A 17,589-nucleotide genomic window follows, 5' to 3' on the forward strand; every position below is an offset into this window, starting at 1 on the left:
CAAAGATCTCACGGCAAAACCAAATACTTCAGAGCAAAAACCAAATACCTCACGGCAAAAGCATATACTCACGGCAAAACCAAAGCTATTTTGCTTTTGCTGAGAATATATTTGGTTTTGCCGTGAGGTTTTTGCTTTTTGCCGTGATGTTTTTGTTTTTGCCGGGAGGTATTTTGTTTTTGCCGTGAGGCTTTTGGTTTTGTCGTGGGGTATTTTGTTTTTGCCGTGAGGCTTTTGGTTTTGCCGTGAGGTATTTTGTTTTTGCCGTGAGGCTTTGTTTTTTTTTTTTTTTTTGCCGTGAGGGTTTTGGTTTTGCCGTGACAGTTGTGGGCCACCATAACTCCAAGTTTAAAAGAAACAATTTTAAGCTTAGGTCAAAGGCGAATTTGTAAATTTCATTTTAACAGCGAGTGATGCTCAGGTTACATGTGAAAAAACAGTAAAACGGCTAGATAGAGCTGTCTTAAATTCCGTTCTAGCCTATAAACAACGCTTTGTATCTAGCCACAGAGTGACACTTCAAATCAGTCAAAGAACACTAATATTGGAAATTTTTATTTTTTAAAAATTATATTTTCATAAAGCTCATGAAAAATAACAAATAGTTGTGCCGTAGTACGTTATTATTTTCCCCAAATATCAGTCATTTGCGTCTCGTTTCAGTGTTATTATGCAGAATTGTAATGATTGATAACATGAAATATTAATTAAGTATTTGTAACCGTTTCAAAAGATTTAAGAATTTTTGATTTTGCAAAAGATAAGATTTACAGTGTCAATAAAAATAATAACAAAAATGTTTTCCCATCCACCAAAATGGTTATTCGTATCAAACAACCAAGTGAGCAGAATTTCATGGATCGAGAAAATAAAGTTGATTTAATTGGCGTTCGCCATCGTCCTCCTCTACTCATGTGCTATGATGCAATATTATGCAACCAATGGGAGAATTTTAATATAATTTTAATTTTACAACAGTAGTTTTAGTACAAGTTGCTTCAACGGTACGAGAACACACATTGTAAGATTATGAATAATAACCAATTTGATTTATCATTTAGCTGTTCATGACTCAGTCTACTCAGGTTGACATAAGTCAAACGTATGAAAATCAGAGATGTGTAAGAAGAGGAATTCTGCCCACAAAACAGTGATTAGAAACAAGTGCTTAACGGTGGCTCCCCGAAATACTTATTTTCTGTAAATTATTGTTTTTTGCGGGGTTTCTGGCTATATCAAAAAAATTGATATCGTTTCTTGTTTGCTTAGACTATTTACTGCCATGGCGCACTTTGAAATAAATTAAAAGCAAATCTTAACAAAAATGCAATATGACAAGCTATATTATTTCCCACGGTAAACCTGGAGAAAGGCATTTACCCCCGTAGTACTTTTCTTGACACTTAGATAAGGAGGACAGAACGTTCATCACTTTAAATATCCTACCTTCGCACACTGTACTCGGACTTGTCGAAGCCGCAGATGGTTTAACTTCCCCTTTTGATTTCCTTAACTTTTCGCACACTCCGTTCTTCCTTGTTCGTACGGCGGTTTCTCCTGCACGTTGGCTCCCGAATTAGTAACAATAAGGTATTTCCGTGGTAACTCTTTTATCCTTCTCTTATGCAGTGGATATTTTGAATACAAGACGCTTACGTACCAAGTAGGAAGAAATTTACCCACTGATACCGAATTCTTTTTCGAGGCGATATGACAAATAGCCGTATTAGAAAAGAATTATCAACTTAGAAAGCCATTTTATATGTTTCCTTGTAGACGTCGAGTATTATAAAATGGCAGCGACTAGTTTCACCGATTTTTACTCCGAAGTCTCCGCAGCGCATTAAGCGTTCCAATTAATTCACGGATCGTCTGGACAAAAACGTTTTTTTCCCGAAGCCGTACAGTAGCGCTACTTCCGTGCGCCGAATTTTTCTTTCAAACTTCGTCGAAGGAAATAATAAATTTCTTCGTGGTTTCAACGTTGAAGTTATTTTACTTTTGTCGCCTGAGTTCACAAATTAAAATGAGGGTGACTATTTGCCGGTTCTTAATTTGCATTTGAACTGTCAGTGAAAGAAAAAACGAAAAATGATTGGTGATTAATTCTTAAAAATTTTCGCTTTGTGAAAGGTTGAGAAACTATAACTTATTATTTCACTTGGAAAGTGATCATAGAACAGAAATTTCGTCTACCAAATCAAAACAAAAGAAAACAAAAACATATCATCACTATTAAACAAAAAAATTTATGTGAAGTCATATCTCGGTATGGAAAATTTAAGTCGCGCCTGCTCAATAAATACAGATGTTTTCGCCTTCTCTAAACTTTTCTGGTCAGTAGCTGGTTCATTTAGATATCAAAAACAAGCCGCGGACAAGGTTATCATTAGGTAGCAAAGCAAAATGTCTAATGCTTAAGCGAAAAGTGATTATTAAGAAGGAGCTTATCTCCGCATCGATCTTGGCTCTGTGCCAGTGGCGCCTAACTGACGCAAGAAGACAGAAATTAAAATTTAGCTTCGCGCGGAAACTAAACCAAATATGTCATCATCGTAAATGACAAAGAGTGGCATTGTCTTGGAATTTTGAAGTTATTGTTGAAATAAGTAGTAGGCATTCGAGTCAGACTGATAAGAAAAAAAAAGGTAATACATAATGATATGTAGCTTTTAAGCTATATTAAAATATTCTTTTGCGGCTTTCGAATTGAAGTGAACGGTGCTACATCATTAGGATTCATCGAAAAAAATAAGTGATCTTAAATTTACAAAGACCTAGTTCACTTAAGTCCATGATCCATCAAAAATCTCTTCTGTTCTTAAGATTTGTGTATAAGCTTTCTGTTTAAAAGTATTCGATTGGTTATTCGAGTCTGAATAAACGAGGATACAATACAAAACATTGGTTTTAATACATTGAATACAAAAGAATAGCAAAAAATTAAATTTTCGTGATGAAACTAAAAAAAAATACACGTACACTACGAGTTAAGTGGTTTACAATACATGCGTCAGTCAAGTGCGAAGAAAATGGAGGTATTTCAAAAAAAATAATAAAAAACTAGATTAATGTCTGATCTGCTGCTTTCCTCGGTGACAGAAACGTTAAGGAAAACCCCCCTAAAAGCAAGATGTATGCTTCACAGCCGGCGGTTTGAAAGCAACCATTTATATGTTAAAAGGAGCCATTTTAAATGAAAATTATACATAAATAATGCATCGTGACATAGAAAATATATTTTCTCACGGTCAGTCGATAAATTTAATATTCTTTAAACACATGCTCGTATAATTAAAAATAAATATCAATCGGTTCCAGCTGTTCCGTTTTTTTCCCCTTCTTTTTCTTTTTTTCGTCTAACTGAAGAAGCCGGTATTTCCCAGCGCTGCTGATCTTAGGAGAGACAGGTTTTAAACCTACTTTGAGTGTTAGTCTTCTGCGTGGAAAATGTAAAATTTGGAAAAAAATATTTGGGAACACAGGGTCAGAATAAAAGAAGATAAAACCATGGACTGGGTTGAAAGAAGGAGATGTTGACAGAGAAACAGCTCTCATGCATGCATTGTTGCCAGAGGTGGGTACTCGGGATTTCAAGTAACGGGGATAATCGAACGGGACCAAAATCAAAACCAAAAAAAAATATCTAGGGCTTCAAACAAAACCCCCAAAAAATCCCTGGAACAAAAATTAACCAACCAAAAAATCCCATTCCGAATTTTCGAGCCTTAAAAATTTCCAGAAAGCTAAACACGCCCAAGTCTGGTTGTACTTTATTCGCAGAACTACGCGGCTGGGATATGCGGGAACCGACCACGAGATTGTTTTGAATACCCCAAAATATCGCTACTTAAATCACCCAATTATTTCCGTATTTTCCCACCCAAAAAATTCAGGAATCGAAAATTTCAATCCCAAAAAATCCTTCGAACCTCCCGGTCTCTTGAAATCGACAGTGTGCCCCCCAGGGAATCGTTGCTGCACAAGATCAATATAAGCCATGTTCTAAGTTAGTGCAGGAGATTGACATTAACAAGTACAAGATTGAGGAGAAATGACAATCCATAATCCATTGGGATCTAGCGGGAAAATGTGATTTTTCAGACGGCATGAATGTTAAAATTAAGGTGCTGCAGGTACTGCGGAGATGTGCAGGAGAGGAAAGCAGACTTCATTGGATACACACGTGGGGATGCGAAGCAGATATTGTGAAAGGAGTTAATATACTCTCCTTGGGTTAGAAAAATTCTAAAATTTTTAGCGAAAGTGAGAGGATCAGGATCTGTATAGAGAATTCAGGTGAGACTCTGCAAGTGCAAATGACTGTGGAGGTTGTGGCTGTTGTCATTCATCGACGAACTAGGCACCTTAATTACCAATACCGCGCCGTAGTCAATTTTTAAAGAGATTCGAGCAGACTACAGGGTCTATTACAATTGGTATGTTTGTTGGTGACAGCAAGAATACTAAGGTGGCTTTTGGACTTGAAGACATGACGGAGTGACAAACATTGGGCACCTGATAGGGCACGGGACGTGGTTCGATGTCCAAAATCAATACCAACATTATATTATAAACTTAGTGAATGGACGGGATAATGATAATAATAGTAGCCCTCCTGTTAGCGAATCCAAAAGACAGTTTAGATTCTGAATTCATGCCGTGGATTCCAGATTCTCTGTCAGTTGAAATGAGATCCCTGATTCCAAATTCCAATCGTTAGTGGCGTTCCGGATTCCTAGTGTTTATCTGCGGGTTCCAAAGCCCAGGATTCCTGTTTCCATAAGCAAAAATATTCTGGATTCCGGATTCCACAAGCAAATTCCGAATTCTACAATCGAACTACATTATATGGGGCAAAACCATGCCAGAAGGGGTCAGGTGTCGAATCATAACACGTTTCTGGGAAACTGCCCACCTACCCCTCCCCTAAGCCAACATTAATACTTGCAATACTTTTCACTTAGGGCAAAATGTGTAATGATCTTAGGGGTTTATTACAGTAGGAATTAGAATACACGAAAATTATTATTTGACTTCAAAGTTACCTTGAGAGTTATATTGAGAGGAGCTTTAAATTCTTAGTTGTGAAGAGGTTGCCAAGCTTAGATCACACTTGGTGAGATCTCCATCCCCAAAATAATAATAATAATAATAATAATAATAATAATAATAATAATAATAACAATAATTTTTTTTTAATTTCACATATTTCATTTATAACATAATAACTATTAAAATCCTATTTACAATTAATTCACTTTAAGAAAAACTATTTCGTCAAAACACTATTTGCAATTCCTTTCGTTAAGAAAAACACTTAGTTTTGATTAGAAAAAAAGATTCATTTCATTAAAAAAAATTATTCAAATTAAGAACATTTCATTTCAATTAAAGCAATTCATTTGGAATAAAAAAAGAAGAACCTATTTTCAAAGTCAACTGCATTCTTACTAAGATAATGACTAAACATGACTAAAAAAATCACTAAAAAACGGAAAATTAAATAGCGTTCACAATGTGTTAATGACGAATATTTGCCATTTAAAAGTAAGGAAACACATCAATAGTCCGATTGAGTGGCTCCTTTAACAACTTCGACGTCAATATCAACATTCTTAATGTCACATTAATAATAATAACAACAATAATAACAATAAAAGCAATGATAATAATAATAATAATAATAATAATAATAATAATAATAATGAAAAGCCAAAGCTGACAAAATCAAGAGGAAATTTGGCGTAAAAAACCAAGACGACATGGCCAAAACAAACAAGTCTCTAGAAAAAAAAAAAACAAGTCCAGGCCAAAGCACAGAGACTCAGGCGATACGCCAAAAGGGCAAACTTCTTCAGGCAAAACAAGACCTTCCGGGACAATGCCAAACAGTGCTACAGAGAGCTGGGAAATAAAGCCATCAATATCCAGAACCCTCCCTCACTCGAAAAGGTCGAGTCATTCAGGAACAAAATATGGAAGAACAACAAGACCCATATATAACGATAGTGCCCGCTGAATCCAAGACCAGGCCAAGGAAAACCAGCATGTCTCAACTTAGGATTGGTCAGGCGTCACCACAGAGGAGACCATCAAAGCCATCCACCAGACCGGCAACTAGATAGCCAAAGGATGTGACGGCGTGGCTAACTTCTGGCTCAAACAACTGACCAGCTTACACCCCGAATTAGCCAACGCCTATAACAGAATCCTCAAAAACCTAGAACAGTCCCCACAGTGGCTGACTGAGGGTGTGAATTTCCTGATACCCAAGTTCGAAGACATAGAGAACCCTAAAAACTATAGGCCTATCACATGCCTACCCACTATGTACAAGGTCCTGACCTCCATCATTACAGAAAGGGCCTACATCTTTCTCGAAAGCAACAACCTGCTCCCAAAAAGATGCCGCTGCACGAACTATGGCTGTAAAGACCAACTCCTCATCAACAAAGCCATTCTTGAGGAGGTGACATCCAAGCCCCGTAACCTCCCTACGACCTGGATCGACTACAAGAAGGCCTTTGATAGTGTGCCCTACACCTGGATCACCAAGAACCTCGAACGCTACAAGATCTGCCCCACTATAACCTGATTCATGTGGGAAAACATGAAGTCGTGGAAGACGATCCTCCACCTAAACCACGATAAGGTCATAATGACGTCCAGACCTATCGAAATCAAAAGTGGCGTCTATCAGGGAGACTCTCTGTCACCTCTAATCTTTTGTCTTGCTCTTGCTTCTCTAAGCTCCCTCCTGAACAAGACTGGATATGGGTACAACACCCCCATTGCAAGATCAACCACCTCTTTTACATGGATGACCTTAGTTCCTAACTATGTACAGGATGCACCACCCCAAATCTGACGTGGACAGGCTGCACCTGCCCAGAACAGAAGGAGGTAGACGGCTCGTACAACTGGAGCTTTCCTAGAAGACGACCACCATCGGTCTTGATAAATACCTCCAGGAGACGGAGGACACGGTCCTCCACTTTGTCAAAGACTACGACGACAGGAAATCCTTATATTCCATCAGAAGATATTCAATGAAGTTTAGTCGGGAACTGGGAGTGCCTGCAATACCACCTGCAGAGGATAAGGCGAACACCACCTATGCCCGCCGAGCAAAGGTCAAGACCAAACACCAGGGTCGTCAACAGCTCAGGTCCAAGTGGGAATCAAAAACCCTCCACGGCAAATACCCACAGCAAGTTAAACAGGCTGACGTGGACCAAGACAAGACCCACAGATGGCTAAAAGAAGCTGGCCTCAAGGCTGAAACCGAGGGCCTTATCATCGCACCCCAAGATCAAAGCCTCCCAACACGCTGGCACCAACACAACATCCTCAAGAAGGCTGACGTGGACCCAAAATGCAGGCTTTGGGGCCGTTTCGACGAGACCATTGACCATCTGATCTCTGGCTGCCCTGAACTGGTTAAAACTGAATACTTCCACCGCCACAACAAGGCAGCTGCACACATGCACTGGAAGATCTGCAGAGAGTTTGGTATTGAGGTGAAGGAACGATGGTATGAGCATGAACCCAAGGCCGTCACCGGGAACAGCGTCATCATTCTGTGGGACATACTCATTCACACTGACAGGACCATCCCAGTACATTGTGCTAAAGAACAAGGAGGACAAAACCTGCCTTCTCATTGACATGACTATACCCCTCGACACCCGGTGGTTATGGGAGCCTTTGGCACCATCAAAAAGGACATGGAAAACTACACCAACAAAATCCCTGGCAACATCAACATTCATGAACAGCAGAAAATAACTCTCCTTTCTACAGCCCACCTTCTCAGGCAGGTCCTCTCCATTAAGTAGAAACCCTCTTTGCCTCCCAAACGTCCATAGTTTGGACTTGGATCGTGAGAGAGAAAATCACTACTCGCAATTACACTGTTATAACTTATATAATAATAATAATGATAATAATAATAATAATAATAATAATAATAATAATAATCAAGGTTTGCTTTGTAGTAATCTTAATTCCTTTTCTTTCAATTTAGAAAGCAACATTTCTGTAACCTTATTTGTCAAAACAGGTAACATTTGTTGTCTATCAAGAGGAAACCGGTGGTTATTGTGTTTGTGATAAAAAATTTACAAAACAAGTCCTTTGGCGAATTTTGAAGTGTTTGGTAAATAGAGGAGTGAAGCATTTTTTGTACGATGCCTCTACGATGTAGATTTAGGTAGGTGGAAACATTCAGTGCAACTGTTGTTTTTTTTTTTTTGAAAAAAGGTCATTTGGTTCATTTGATAACTCAAGGTAAGGCAAGCACGGTCCTTTCGGACTATAATCTAGTTCAACTGATTTTGATAAGGCTTAAGTTATAACGCGCAAGTCATAACGCTTAAGAATTTACGTTCACTAGGTTAAACGTTTCACTCTAAAAACATATTGTTCATTATATTCAACAAGTTGCTTCGTTATTTTCAACTAGCAATCCGATACTAATTGCTTCGTTGGTTAAACAGCCTTTGTTTACACTACAAAGATATCATAAACGGCTCTTCATCCACTTAATCCTCTTAAGCACTGTATGAGCGTTTATATAAAAAAAAAAAAAAACAAAAAGCAAAAAAAAGCAAGCAAACAAACATACATATTCTGTTGCAGCTTGGCGTTGACTCGGCGTAGATATTACTACGGATGAATTTCCACTTGCGAGTGGCTTTTTCTTAATTCTTGGTCGGCCGTGCCCGTTATAACTAATCATTGACATTTCATAGTTCATTTCTCAGTGATTTCGTACCGAAACGTTACGCTCAGCTCAGAAACTATTACTTTTCTCCTATTTTACTTTCTGTTTTCTTGTCAAGTTACGTTTATAAGTTGACAATTTCGGCACTTATGTCTGACGAGTAGAACGGTAAGTGTCTAGTACCAGCCACGGTGGTTTCATGGTATTGTGCTGCACAAACATTTTCCTGTTGGTTCCCGCCACTGTTTTGTAACAGTTTTCTCTATCATATAAAAAATAAAAGAAACAATTTAGCCTGTCCACGGACGTTTTCCTTTTTCGTTCAGTTCGAGAGCGCGCGAGGCGAAGTGGGCGCGCGAATTCGAGGGCAGAGGGTGAGTTTGAGCGAAAAGAACGAAAAAAGAAATGGAACTTCTTACTATATTTTCTCCTTTCGCAGCCCCCACTTCCTTTCCCTTATTTGAATCCCCCGCGGTTTTTATTTTCATACGTGCGCTTGCCTACGATCTCTAAAGAGAAAATAGAGGGTGCGTGAACAAGCTAGATAAGATTACGTTTCAAACTTAGCCAGATTGTTTTTGATAGTTCGAAGGCTGTGCCTTTTTTATTTGTTTATTAATCTCTAATTTATTTCTCATTTACACAGATGGCCTTTAATTATGAAGCAATGTCTTTTTAGGTTTTCGCAGGAGGAGACAGAAAGAGCCTAAATGCCCCAGAGGCAAGTTAGAGTCAAATGGTAGGTACTAGTGCAGCTATCGGAAGGCGCATCCCTGGCTTAATTAGGGCATTCGTGAAAAGTAATATATATATATTCACTTTATAGCGGTTGGCCCGGAATTGTCTCGGGCATACACTCTTCCATGAACGCAAAACGTGAGGATAATTAACCATTAGCCAAGGGTGACACATTTGGTCAGTGCGCGGCCTTCGGTGCACGAGGTCACAAGTTGGATCCCCGGTGACATTGCGTCCTTGTTTCAACTTCTCTCCTTTCTGTGTACCTTTGACTAGCTTGAAATACCCTCAACACGGAGCATTGATGGAGAGAGGGGGGTAAAATGAGCGCACAGTCGACCTCAAGTTTATCAGTTATTACTGTCACGAGTTATCGACGTAAATAAGGTGGTTGCTTTACCTTTTGCTTTTACCTTCAGTTCGTTGAGGCGCTCTGGTGTTCATATTGTTCATTGTTCTATCATTCTTTTGTATTGCGTCATTCTGTGATCGCTGTAATACAAACACATAAAACAGATTATTTTCAAGTTACCTAGCTACCAAGAAAAATATCAAAATAAGCCTTTGCTTCTTTTTCCTCTTTGTTTTTTTTTCCTTTGAAGGGTATGGCTTCAAAGTCGTCGAAGACCTTATTTTCTCTCTTAATTATCCATCTCTTCGCTTTGTCGCTATGCAAACCTCCTTTTAAGATCAGTAGGATGTCTCATGTCGCAAGAAGCACAAAGTTCCGTGGAGACATTCACAAAGGTAAATGTCGTTGCAAATTGGTTTGTTTGTTTGTTTTTTTTTTCATACCAAACCTTCTATAATGGTCACGTCTGCTTGATCCCAAAGATACCAAACTTAATAACTTGTTTATACAACTCTACTTTTTTCACTCTCATGGCCAGCAGCTATGCAATTGCAAATTTATGAGAAAGAAGAAAATGTTTACATAAGAAAAAAGGTTCAACTCCCAGAGGAAGAATTAGGACAACAACATGGCCACCTTTTATTGTCTTTGGACTATGGACCTTACGAAACTACAACGGCGACGGCAACGAGAACGTCTAAAGAACAATAGGTTTTATGAGAAAACAACAATTCTGCATGTACATCACGCCTTTTTGTACATTTCTTGGCCGTCTCTCACAAGTAAGACGTGAAATGGCCAAATTTTGAGTTGACTTGAGAAGGGAACGGCAAAGCAATAAATTTTAATCTCTTTTTAAATCTCTCTCTGAACTCGGACGCGGCCCCCTCTCTTCAGTTGCAACCTAACCTCCTTAATTTAAAGTTACTGGATGAATTGGTATAAGGGCGAAAAAGTTTAAAAGGACGCAAAGTCAATTTTTCAGTAACGTTTTCATGGGTGTTGCCGTTGTCGGACCGCAAAGTGCGTAGTATGGCGGACGTGACATCATCTGAAAACGCTCGATAATACTGATACCTCCGTAATGTGGACACTTTTGCCTTTTGGTACCGGTTTTAAACTGATAGGTTTCAAAGCAATTATTAAGTATGCGGGGTAGGAACGTTTGGTACCTATTTAAGAACGGAACATGGTGTGCTTTAGGAACTTCATAGTCCCAGGGATTTATATCCACCCCGAAAATTCACGGGATTGAGCCTCAAGTGACCTCTAAAGTGTTTCCTTTTATGATAAAAAAGGAAACATTTCCTACAAACTCAAACTCACCACTGGCCTGTAAATGACCAATTCTATCACCCCATCGCCTACTCTATGGGCCTCATTTTTCCGCGGAGCCCTGCATTTCTAGTCAAGTGGTCCGAACGAGGGCGTTCGTCTCGAACGTTACCGAAATGCATTAACCGAGAAGAGCTGGGAAGACGCGGTACAGGGACTAAGCTAATCTCCTCCGAACTCTCACCATTCATGGTGGTAATGGAAAGGGGATAGGCGAGTTAATGATACGTAAAAGGGTTTACATGCAACGAAATGGTTGTTAACTTCTTACTGTTTTCATTCGCTAGTAAATGATGACGTGTGCTACGATGTGGACAAAGAGCGTTGCAGCAATTACGATATGTACTGTGCAACACGAACCGAATTTATGAGTGAAAATTGCAAGTTAACATGCCAGATGTGTAAGCCTGGTAAGAGGGGAGTTTTCCGTTATAATAGGCTGAAGTTATAGTGTGCAGCGATAGTTTGGTATTTTGTAAACCAATGCAGGCGACCGTTGAAAATTAAAGTCATTAATATAGGTTTGCTCCTTAAAATGGTTACAGTTTAATGTTAAACAATGCCTTTTGCAGTATATTTCTGCCAAACAGCATAATTTATTTCAAGTCAGCGATAGTTTTAAAATTTCCGCATTTACCCCACCCCTCTACCATTAGGAGGCGAAAAAGAACTCCCTTTAACCTTCAAAATTACCTAGTAAGTAATAAGTCCAATTAGTTTGCAACTGGCGGAGCAAGGGATGGCGCAGTGGTGAGAGCGCTCGCCTCCCACCATTGTGGCCTGGGTTCAAATCCCGGCGTCGACGCCGTAAGTGGGTTGAGTTTGTTGTTGGTTCTCTCCTTTGCTCCTAGAGGTTTTTCTCCGGGTACTCCAGTTTTCCCCTCTCCTCAAAAACCAACATTTCCAAATTGCAATTCCGCCAGGAATCTGGTAGACGAAGAACCATTTTGTGGATGTGACACCTCCAAATCATTATATGTTATTTTTTTTATTTATTTATAACTGTAAGACATGTTTTATTGAAAAAAAAAAACAAAACAAAAAAAACAAAAAAAAAACACCGATGGGAAACAAACGTTTATTTGACCTGGATAACTTAACTCCTAACTTCCTTTTTTTCTCCTTTTATGCATTTCGTGCGTATACTGTTAACTCTTAATTTGTGCTGCAAATTGGCTCTTCTTTTCTTTGTTGTAGTTAATTATGTAACTTGAGATGAACTATTTTGATACTTTCTAGGTGATCCTTTGATGGACCTATCGAGTAAATGTGCCTCAGAATTGAAGAAAAACGGACGTGACCTTTGCAGCAAAGTAGAATGGAGTTCAGTATGTCCGCATTCATGTGACGGTTAGGCCCTGCAACTGTGTTGTCAGAAACTTTACTTCGATTTAAACGTAACCGCGGCAATAAGCCAGGACTATAACTCGATCAAGAAAATTTACTTGAAGCCTGATTTGTTGCGAATAGTTCTTCTTGTGATCGTTTTACATAATTGTGAAATTGGAATAACTGACCGGTTGTTAAATATTGTTGTTAGACCACATATGTGCTGACAAGGCTCCGGAAATTTGTAAGACGTGGATATCTACTGGAGGATGTATAACAAAACACACTTATATGACAGAAAACTGCAGGCTTTCTTGTGGCATGTGCACACCAGGTAAGCAAGAGTAGAGTAGCAGTGTGAATTGTTGAACATAATAAATTACCTTCTTTCACCTGAGGAAAGAAGCATGTTATTGAAAACTCTTGCATAGTTATTGGCTAACGTAGTCGCTATTGAGCTGTAAGATCATAGGCCCGATTATCGGCTGACGGTTTGGGAAATGAGCTCGCGTTCCTGGAACAAGACCGGGCCCCAAGAGAGCAGAGAAAATCGAGCCAATAAGATCATAGAGATAGAGAGATAAGAAATGCTGAGTTTTCTATATTTCCAAAAATACTTGTTTTGCAATGGAATTCCTAAAGCAACTAGATACTTCACTCTAGGATATCTACTGACTGGCCATTGCCAAAGCTGGCTTTTGGCTTTGGAGGCCGTCAACCTTCCATTCGCTATTGGATGCAACCTACAAGTGCAACTGATTAATGTCCATTAATTTCGGCGAAAACGACATTAAATCGTGCCTCCTTAATACATTATGTTTAAGCTACCATGTATTTCTCCTATTTGATTTTTCGTTTGTCTTTGACTACAATTTTACCAGAGTATTCTTGTGCGGGATTACATCTGTTCTTACTCATAACAATTTATAACTCTCGGTTTATTTGTATCTACTGTCCATTCCTTACCCTGTCCATTCTTCCTGGAGACTCTCTTTTTTTTCTGAAACTAGTTGTCGAATCACTTTGATGTGATACAAACTCTTCTGCTGGATTTACGTTTTAACATTTAACTTCTAACATGACAAACTTGCTCCAGTCCTAAGGATTCTATTTCTTGTTGATATTGTAAACAATCAGGGGCCAAAGAAAGTAAACAGAATGTACTACTTCCGGTGCGAACCCCCAATACAAACTTTGAATGTACGAGAACTTGAACGTCCATTTAATTTGAATAAGATTCTCCTTTTATTTCGTCTTAGGTGATCCACTAATGGATACAACAAGTGAGTGTAAATCAAAGGAAAGTCAGTGCAATGATGCTGAATGGCAAGAAATTTGCCCCCACACATGCAGAGGGTACGCTACAGGTTCCTCACTTCTGCAACCTCAACAGCCTGTTGGAGTGGTCCAGTCTCAGCTGCCTCCACCTGCAAATTCAGGACAACAGCAACCTGCTGGAGTGGGCCAGCCTGTGCAACCTCAAGCAACTGTAACAAGAGTGCCACTTCAACAACAACAACAACCAGGGGTAGCCCAGAATGTTGGGCCTCAACAGCCTCCTGCATTTGGTCAACCTGTACAAGCTCAACAGCCCACGGTAAATGCTATGCCTGCCCAGGCCCAACAGCAAGCTGCAGTAGCTATGCCCACACAAGCCCAACAGCCAGCGGCAGTAGCCATGCCTGTACAAGCTCAGCAGCCAGGAGTGGTAGCTCAGCCCATGCCACTGCAACAGGCTGGGCAAGTGCCCCAAACCTTACAACCTCAGCAGCCCGCGGTAGTAAACCAACCTGCCCAAGCACAACAGTCCGGGGTAGTGGCGTCACCTGTACAAGCCCAACAGTTAGGGGCAGTGAATCAGCCTTCAGTACAGCCTCTTCCTTCGCCGCAAAATGTGTTACCAACACAGCCTCAGTCACCAGTAGCTCTCAATCCTTCTGGACAGGTCTTGCAGACACAGCAGTTACCTATGCCACCTCAAGTGAATCAACCTACCCAATTTCAACCGACGACGGTTCAAGGACAGCTCCAGATGCCCCAAGCACCTATCCAGTCACAACCTTCTTACCAGCCCATGATATATAACCCAGGTAAAGCATTAACTTAGATAGAGAGGTGAAGAGAAGTAAAAGGGGGACACCACGGCCATTTGCATTGTCGAACGACGCGTAAAATCCTGCACTAAAAAGTCATAAATGTCAGTGCCATATTTGCAGGACCACGGTTTTTTGAGATCCAGCAATTTTGCTACCATGGCAACGTGAAGTAACGACTTCCCTATAGTTCATTATATGGATAAACGCGCTGGATGAATGTTTCAAGTGTTGTAAGCTCTTTTTAAAAGTGTGAAATTATATTAACTCATAACATGCCATTAATGATCCGGTTTTTTCAAAGCTGATTGATTTCATTACACAGGCAATCAGCCCAGTGCAGTAGTACCCATGAAAAAACAAAAAGGGGAAAAGGCGTCAAATGGAAAAACATCAGAATCTAATAAAAAGATGGGAGAAGCAAAAACCATAAATGAAATGCCAGAAACTACTAAGAAAAAAGAGACAAAGAAACTTGGATTTCGAAAGATGAAAGAGCCTGGAGAAGGCATCAAAACAAACGCCACAGATAAACAAGCGCCAAAACATTTTAACCATGAAAGAGATGAAAAAACTACCCAAGAAAATGGGGCAAAGAAACTTGAATTTGGAAAGATGAAAGGGCTTGGAGGAGGTATCAAAACAAATGCCACAGACAAACAATCACCAAGAAAACAGTTTAACCACGAAAGAGATGAAAAAACTACCCAAGAAAATGAGACAAAGAAACTTGAATTTCGAAAGATGAAAGAGCCTGGAGAAGGCAGCAAAACAAACGCCACAGACAAAGAATCACCAAAACAGTTTAACCATGAAAGACATGAAAAAACTACCCAAGAAAATGAAACAAAGAAACTTGAATTTCGAAAGATTAAAGAGCCTGGAGAAGGCATCAAAGAAAAGGCCACAGATAAACAAGAACCAAACCAGGAAAGAGATGAAAATGAGACGACACTGAACGAGGACACTAGATCACATGTATTAGAAAGAATGCAGGATTTGTCAATGAGATGAAATATTTAGGATACAGCTTTGTTATTAAACGGGGCCCAATAGACTATGACATGGTGCAGGTTATTGTAGGGTTATGGATATCTGTCTCTGAAGCAAGATCTCTTGTGTGTACTGAATGGAATACATTTACATGGTTATTTTGACTCTCTTCAAGACGCATGAATTCAAACCATCTGAATTTCGTGGAAGATGTTGCGGGGACAGTATTTTAATCTCACGAACTATGGCTTTTTTCCTCCATAAAGCAGTTATGTTGTCACACAACGGGAACTTGTCGACCTCGTGTTGAAGACATTACTGTCTTGTGTCTCCAATCAAACGTTTGTCTTATTTTCTGGAGTATTTGATATAAATTTGTGAACACTAAGGGGGGCTGATTGTAGAAGAGTTTGCTTGATGATCCCTCTAAAACAAACGAAGTGGATAAAAGCTTTACTTGCCCAATGGGAAACTTAACAGGCCTAATTTTTGCTCTTAAATTCCTAAGGGGAACGGCTTGGAATTGTCGTTTAGAGAATTATCGAGAATTGAAATGCCCTGTTGGTTATTATGGTGTCTTTCAAAAGTCGACAACTTATGACCATAGTTTCTTTGCCCTTTTTTTGCGTTGTCGCCTCTCTGTATTTTACCTTTGTTTTAGATGGTTAATGAACGATACTTTGCAGATACATACCAGATGAATCAGAAAATAAACCATACAAATTCTAATAGGTCCTTTTAGGTCACTTTGCGTCCCTGATCCCAACAAACTAAAAACAACATACCATAAAATCATATAAGTACTTATTTTAAATTCTTAAGTGTGTAAATGTAATAGTCTTTTTAGGCATTTTAAAGGACTCGGATTTGATGTAGTAGGAACAAGGATATTTTAGTTTTGTCCTTAGGAGTCGTTTAACATGGATATGGCCAATAAATAGGTAAATGGGTTTGTAGTAAAAAAGTAAAAAAGCTCCAGGGACTGAGATTGTGCTTTTTGATCTCAACTAGATACAGTTGTAGTCATTTATTATTGATATCTACGGATACAGACAAACCATGCTATGGTTCCCTTCCTTTCATGTCGACAGTATCATAATAACCTAAAAAACTTTACCACGGATCATAATTTAAAAGGGATGACTTTCCGACGTCCGTTAAAATCATTGTTTCCCTTGCAAAAAGAATGAATATTCTTCAGTAGGAACAATGATGATGAATTGCAACTTTTGAAATCGAGCGTGAAGCCCGAAATCGTATCAGTGAGTTTTACCAGTTACTGTTTGCTCTTTACGGGGTGCAAATGTGGACTGCTTTTTGTAATTAGTGAATAAACAGGGATGATAAGCTTTACATATCTTGGAAAGGGAGAGGAGGGATGTTTCCGAGCACCTTTGAATGCTGTTCCTTAAAAAAAGGCCATTGTTTGGCAATTAGATAAACGCTGGTCTTGTGATCGAGCGGGAGGCCGTTGGTTTAAACCCCAGCCGGATCAACACCCGTGGTCTTTAAAAAAAAAATGCTGAGAAAGTGCTGCCTTTGTAAATAACATCTGCGAACGGTTTGACTTTCTATTCTTCACGGAGAAGAGCGATAACATGAGGACCCGCAAGACTTAGAGATCGGCGAAGTCGGTCATCTGAAATGACCGATTGCGCAATGTAAAACAAAAGACGTGTTGACAACTCATAGAATACGATCCTCTTTAAATCATCACGACTGAATGTTTCATTTTATTTACAAGTCATCGTTTGACAGCTTAACCAAATTAATTAGAAATTTGATTCATTGCACTCAATGGAAACACAGAAAAAAACTCGTGGGACCTTTCAAAGCAAGCCGCGAAAACGGCGAGTAAAACGCGTGAACAATTTTGCGTGTGAGCTGCAAATGCCCAGTTAAAAACTATTTTTCTCGTGAGTGAAATATTTGGCTAAAAGCGAGGAAAACTAAATGCACGCCGTAACAATTATTCCGAAACCAAATCTTACATAGAATTCTTTAGTCAGTTTGCGAAGGTT

General features: G+C 39.3%; 1 protein-coding gene across 1 annotated transcript; it reads left to right on the top strand.

Moving 5' to 3' along the window:
- Window positions 1-10,077: 10,077 nt before the first annotated feature.
- LOC140944322 (uncharacterized) lies at window positions 10,078-16,269 on the top strand. Its single transcript, XM_073393484.1, has 7 exons — window positions 10,078-10,213; window positions 11,441-11,563; window positions 12,393-12,503; window positions 12,694-12,816; window positions 13,742-14,572; window positions 14,901-15,378; window positions 16,230-16,269. Exons 1-7 carry the CDS (start codon window positions 10,165-10,167, stop codon window positions 16,267-16,269), a joined length of 1,755 nt encoding a protein of 584 aa, XP_073249585.1. The 5' UTR covers window positions 10,078-10,164.
- Window positions 16,270-17,589: the final 1,320 nt, after the last annotated feature.

This window comes from Porites lutea, chromosome 7, assembly GCF_958299795.1.
Source record: "Porites lutea chromosome 7, jaPorLute2.1, whole genome shotgun sequence".
NCBI lineage: Eukaryota > Metazoa > Cnidaria > Anthozoa > Scleractinia > Poritidae > Porites > Porites lutea.

Excerpts from the sequence above, each read along its gene's own strand:
- LOC140944322 (XM_073393484.1), top strand. The coding sequence starts at position 10,165 with ATGTCTCATGTCGCAAGAAGCACAAAGTTCCGTGGAGACATTCACAAA. Across the intron at positions 10,214-11,440 it reads CCGTGGAGACATTCACAAAG|TAAATGATGACGTGTGCTAC; the intron begins GTAAATGTCGTT and ends TTCATTCGCTAG. Across the intron at positions 15,379-16,229 it reads GACAAAGAATCACCAAAACA|ATGGTTAATGAACGATACTT; the intron begins GTTTAACCATGA and ends CCTTTGTTTTAG.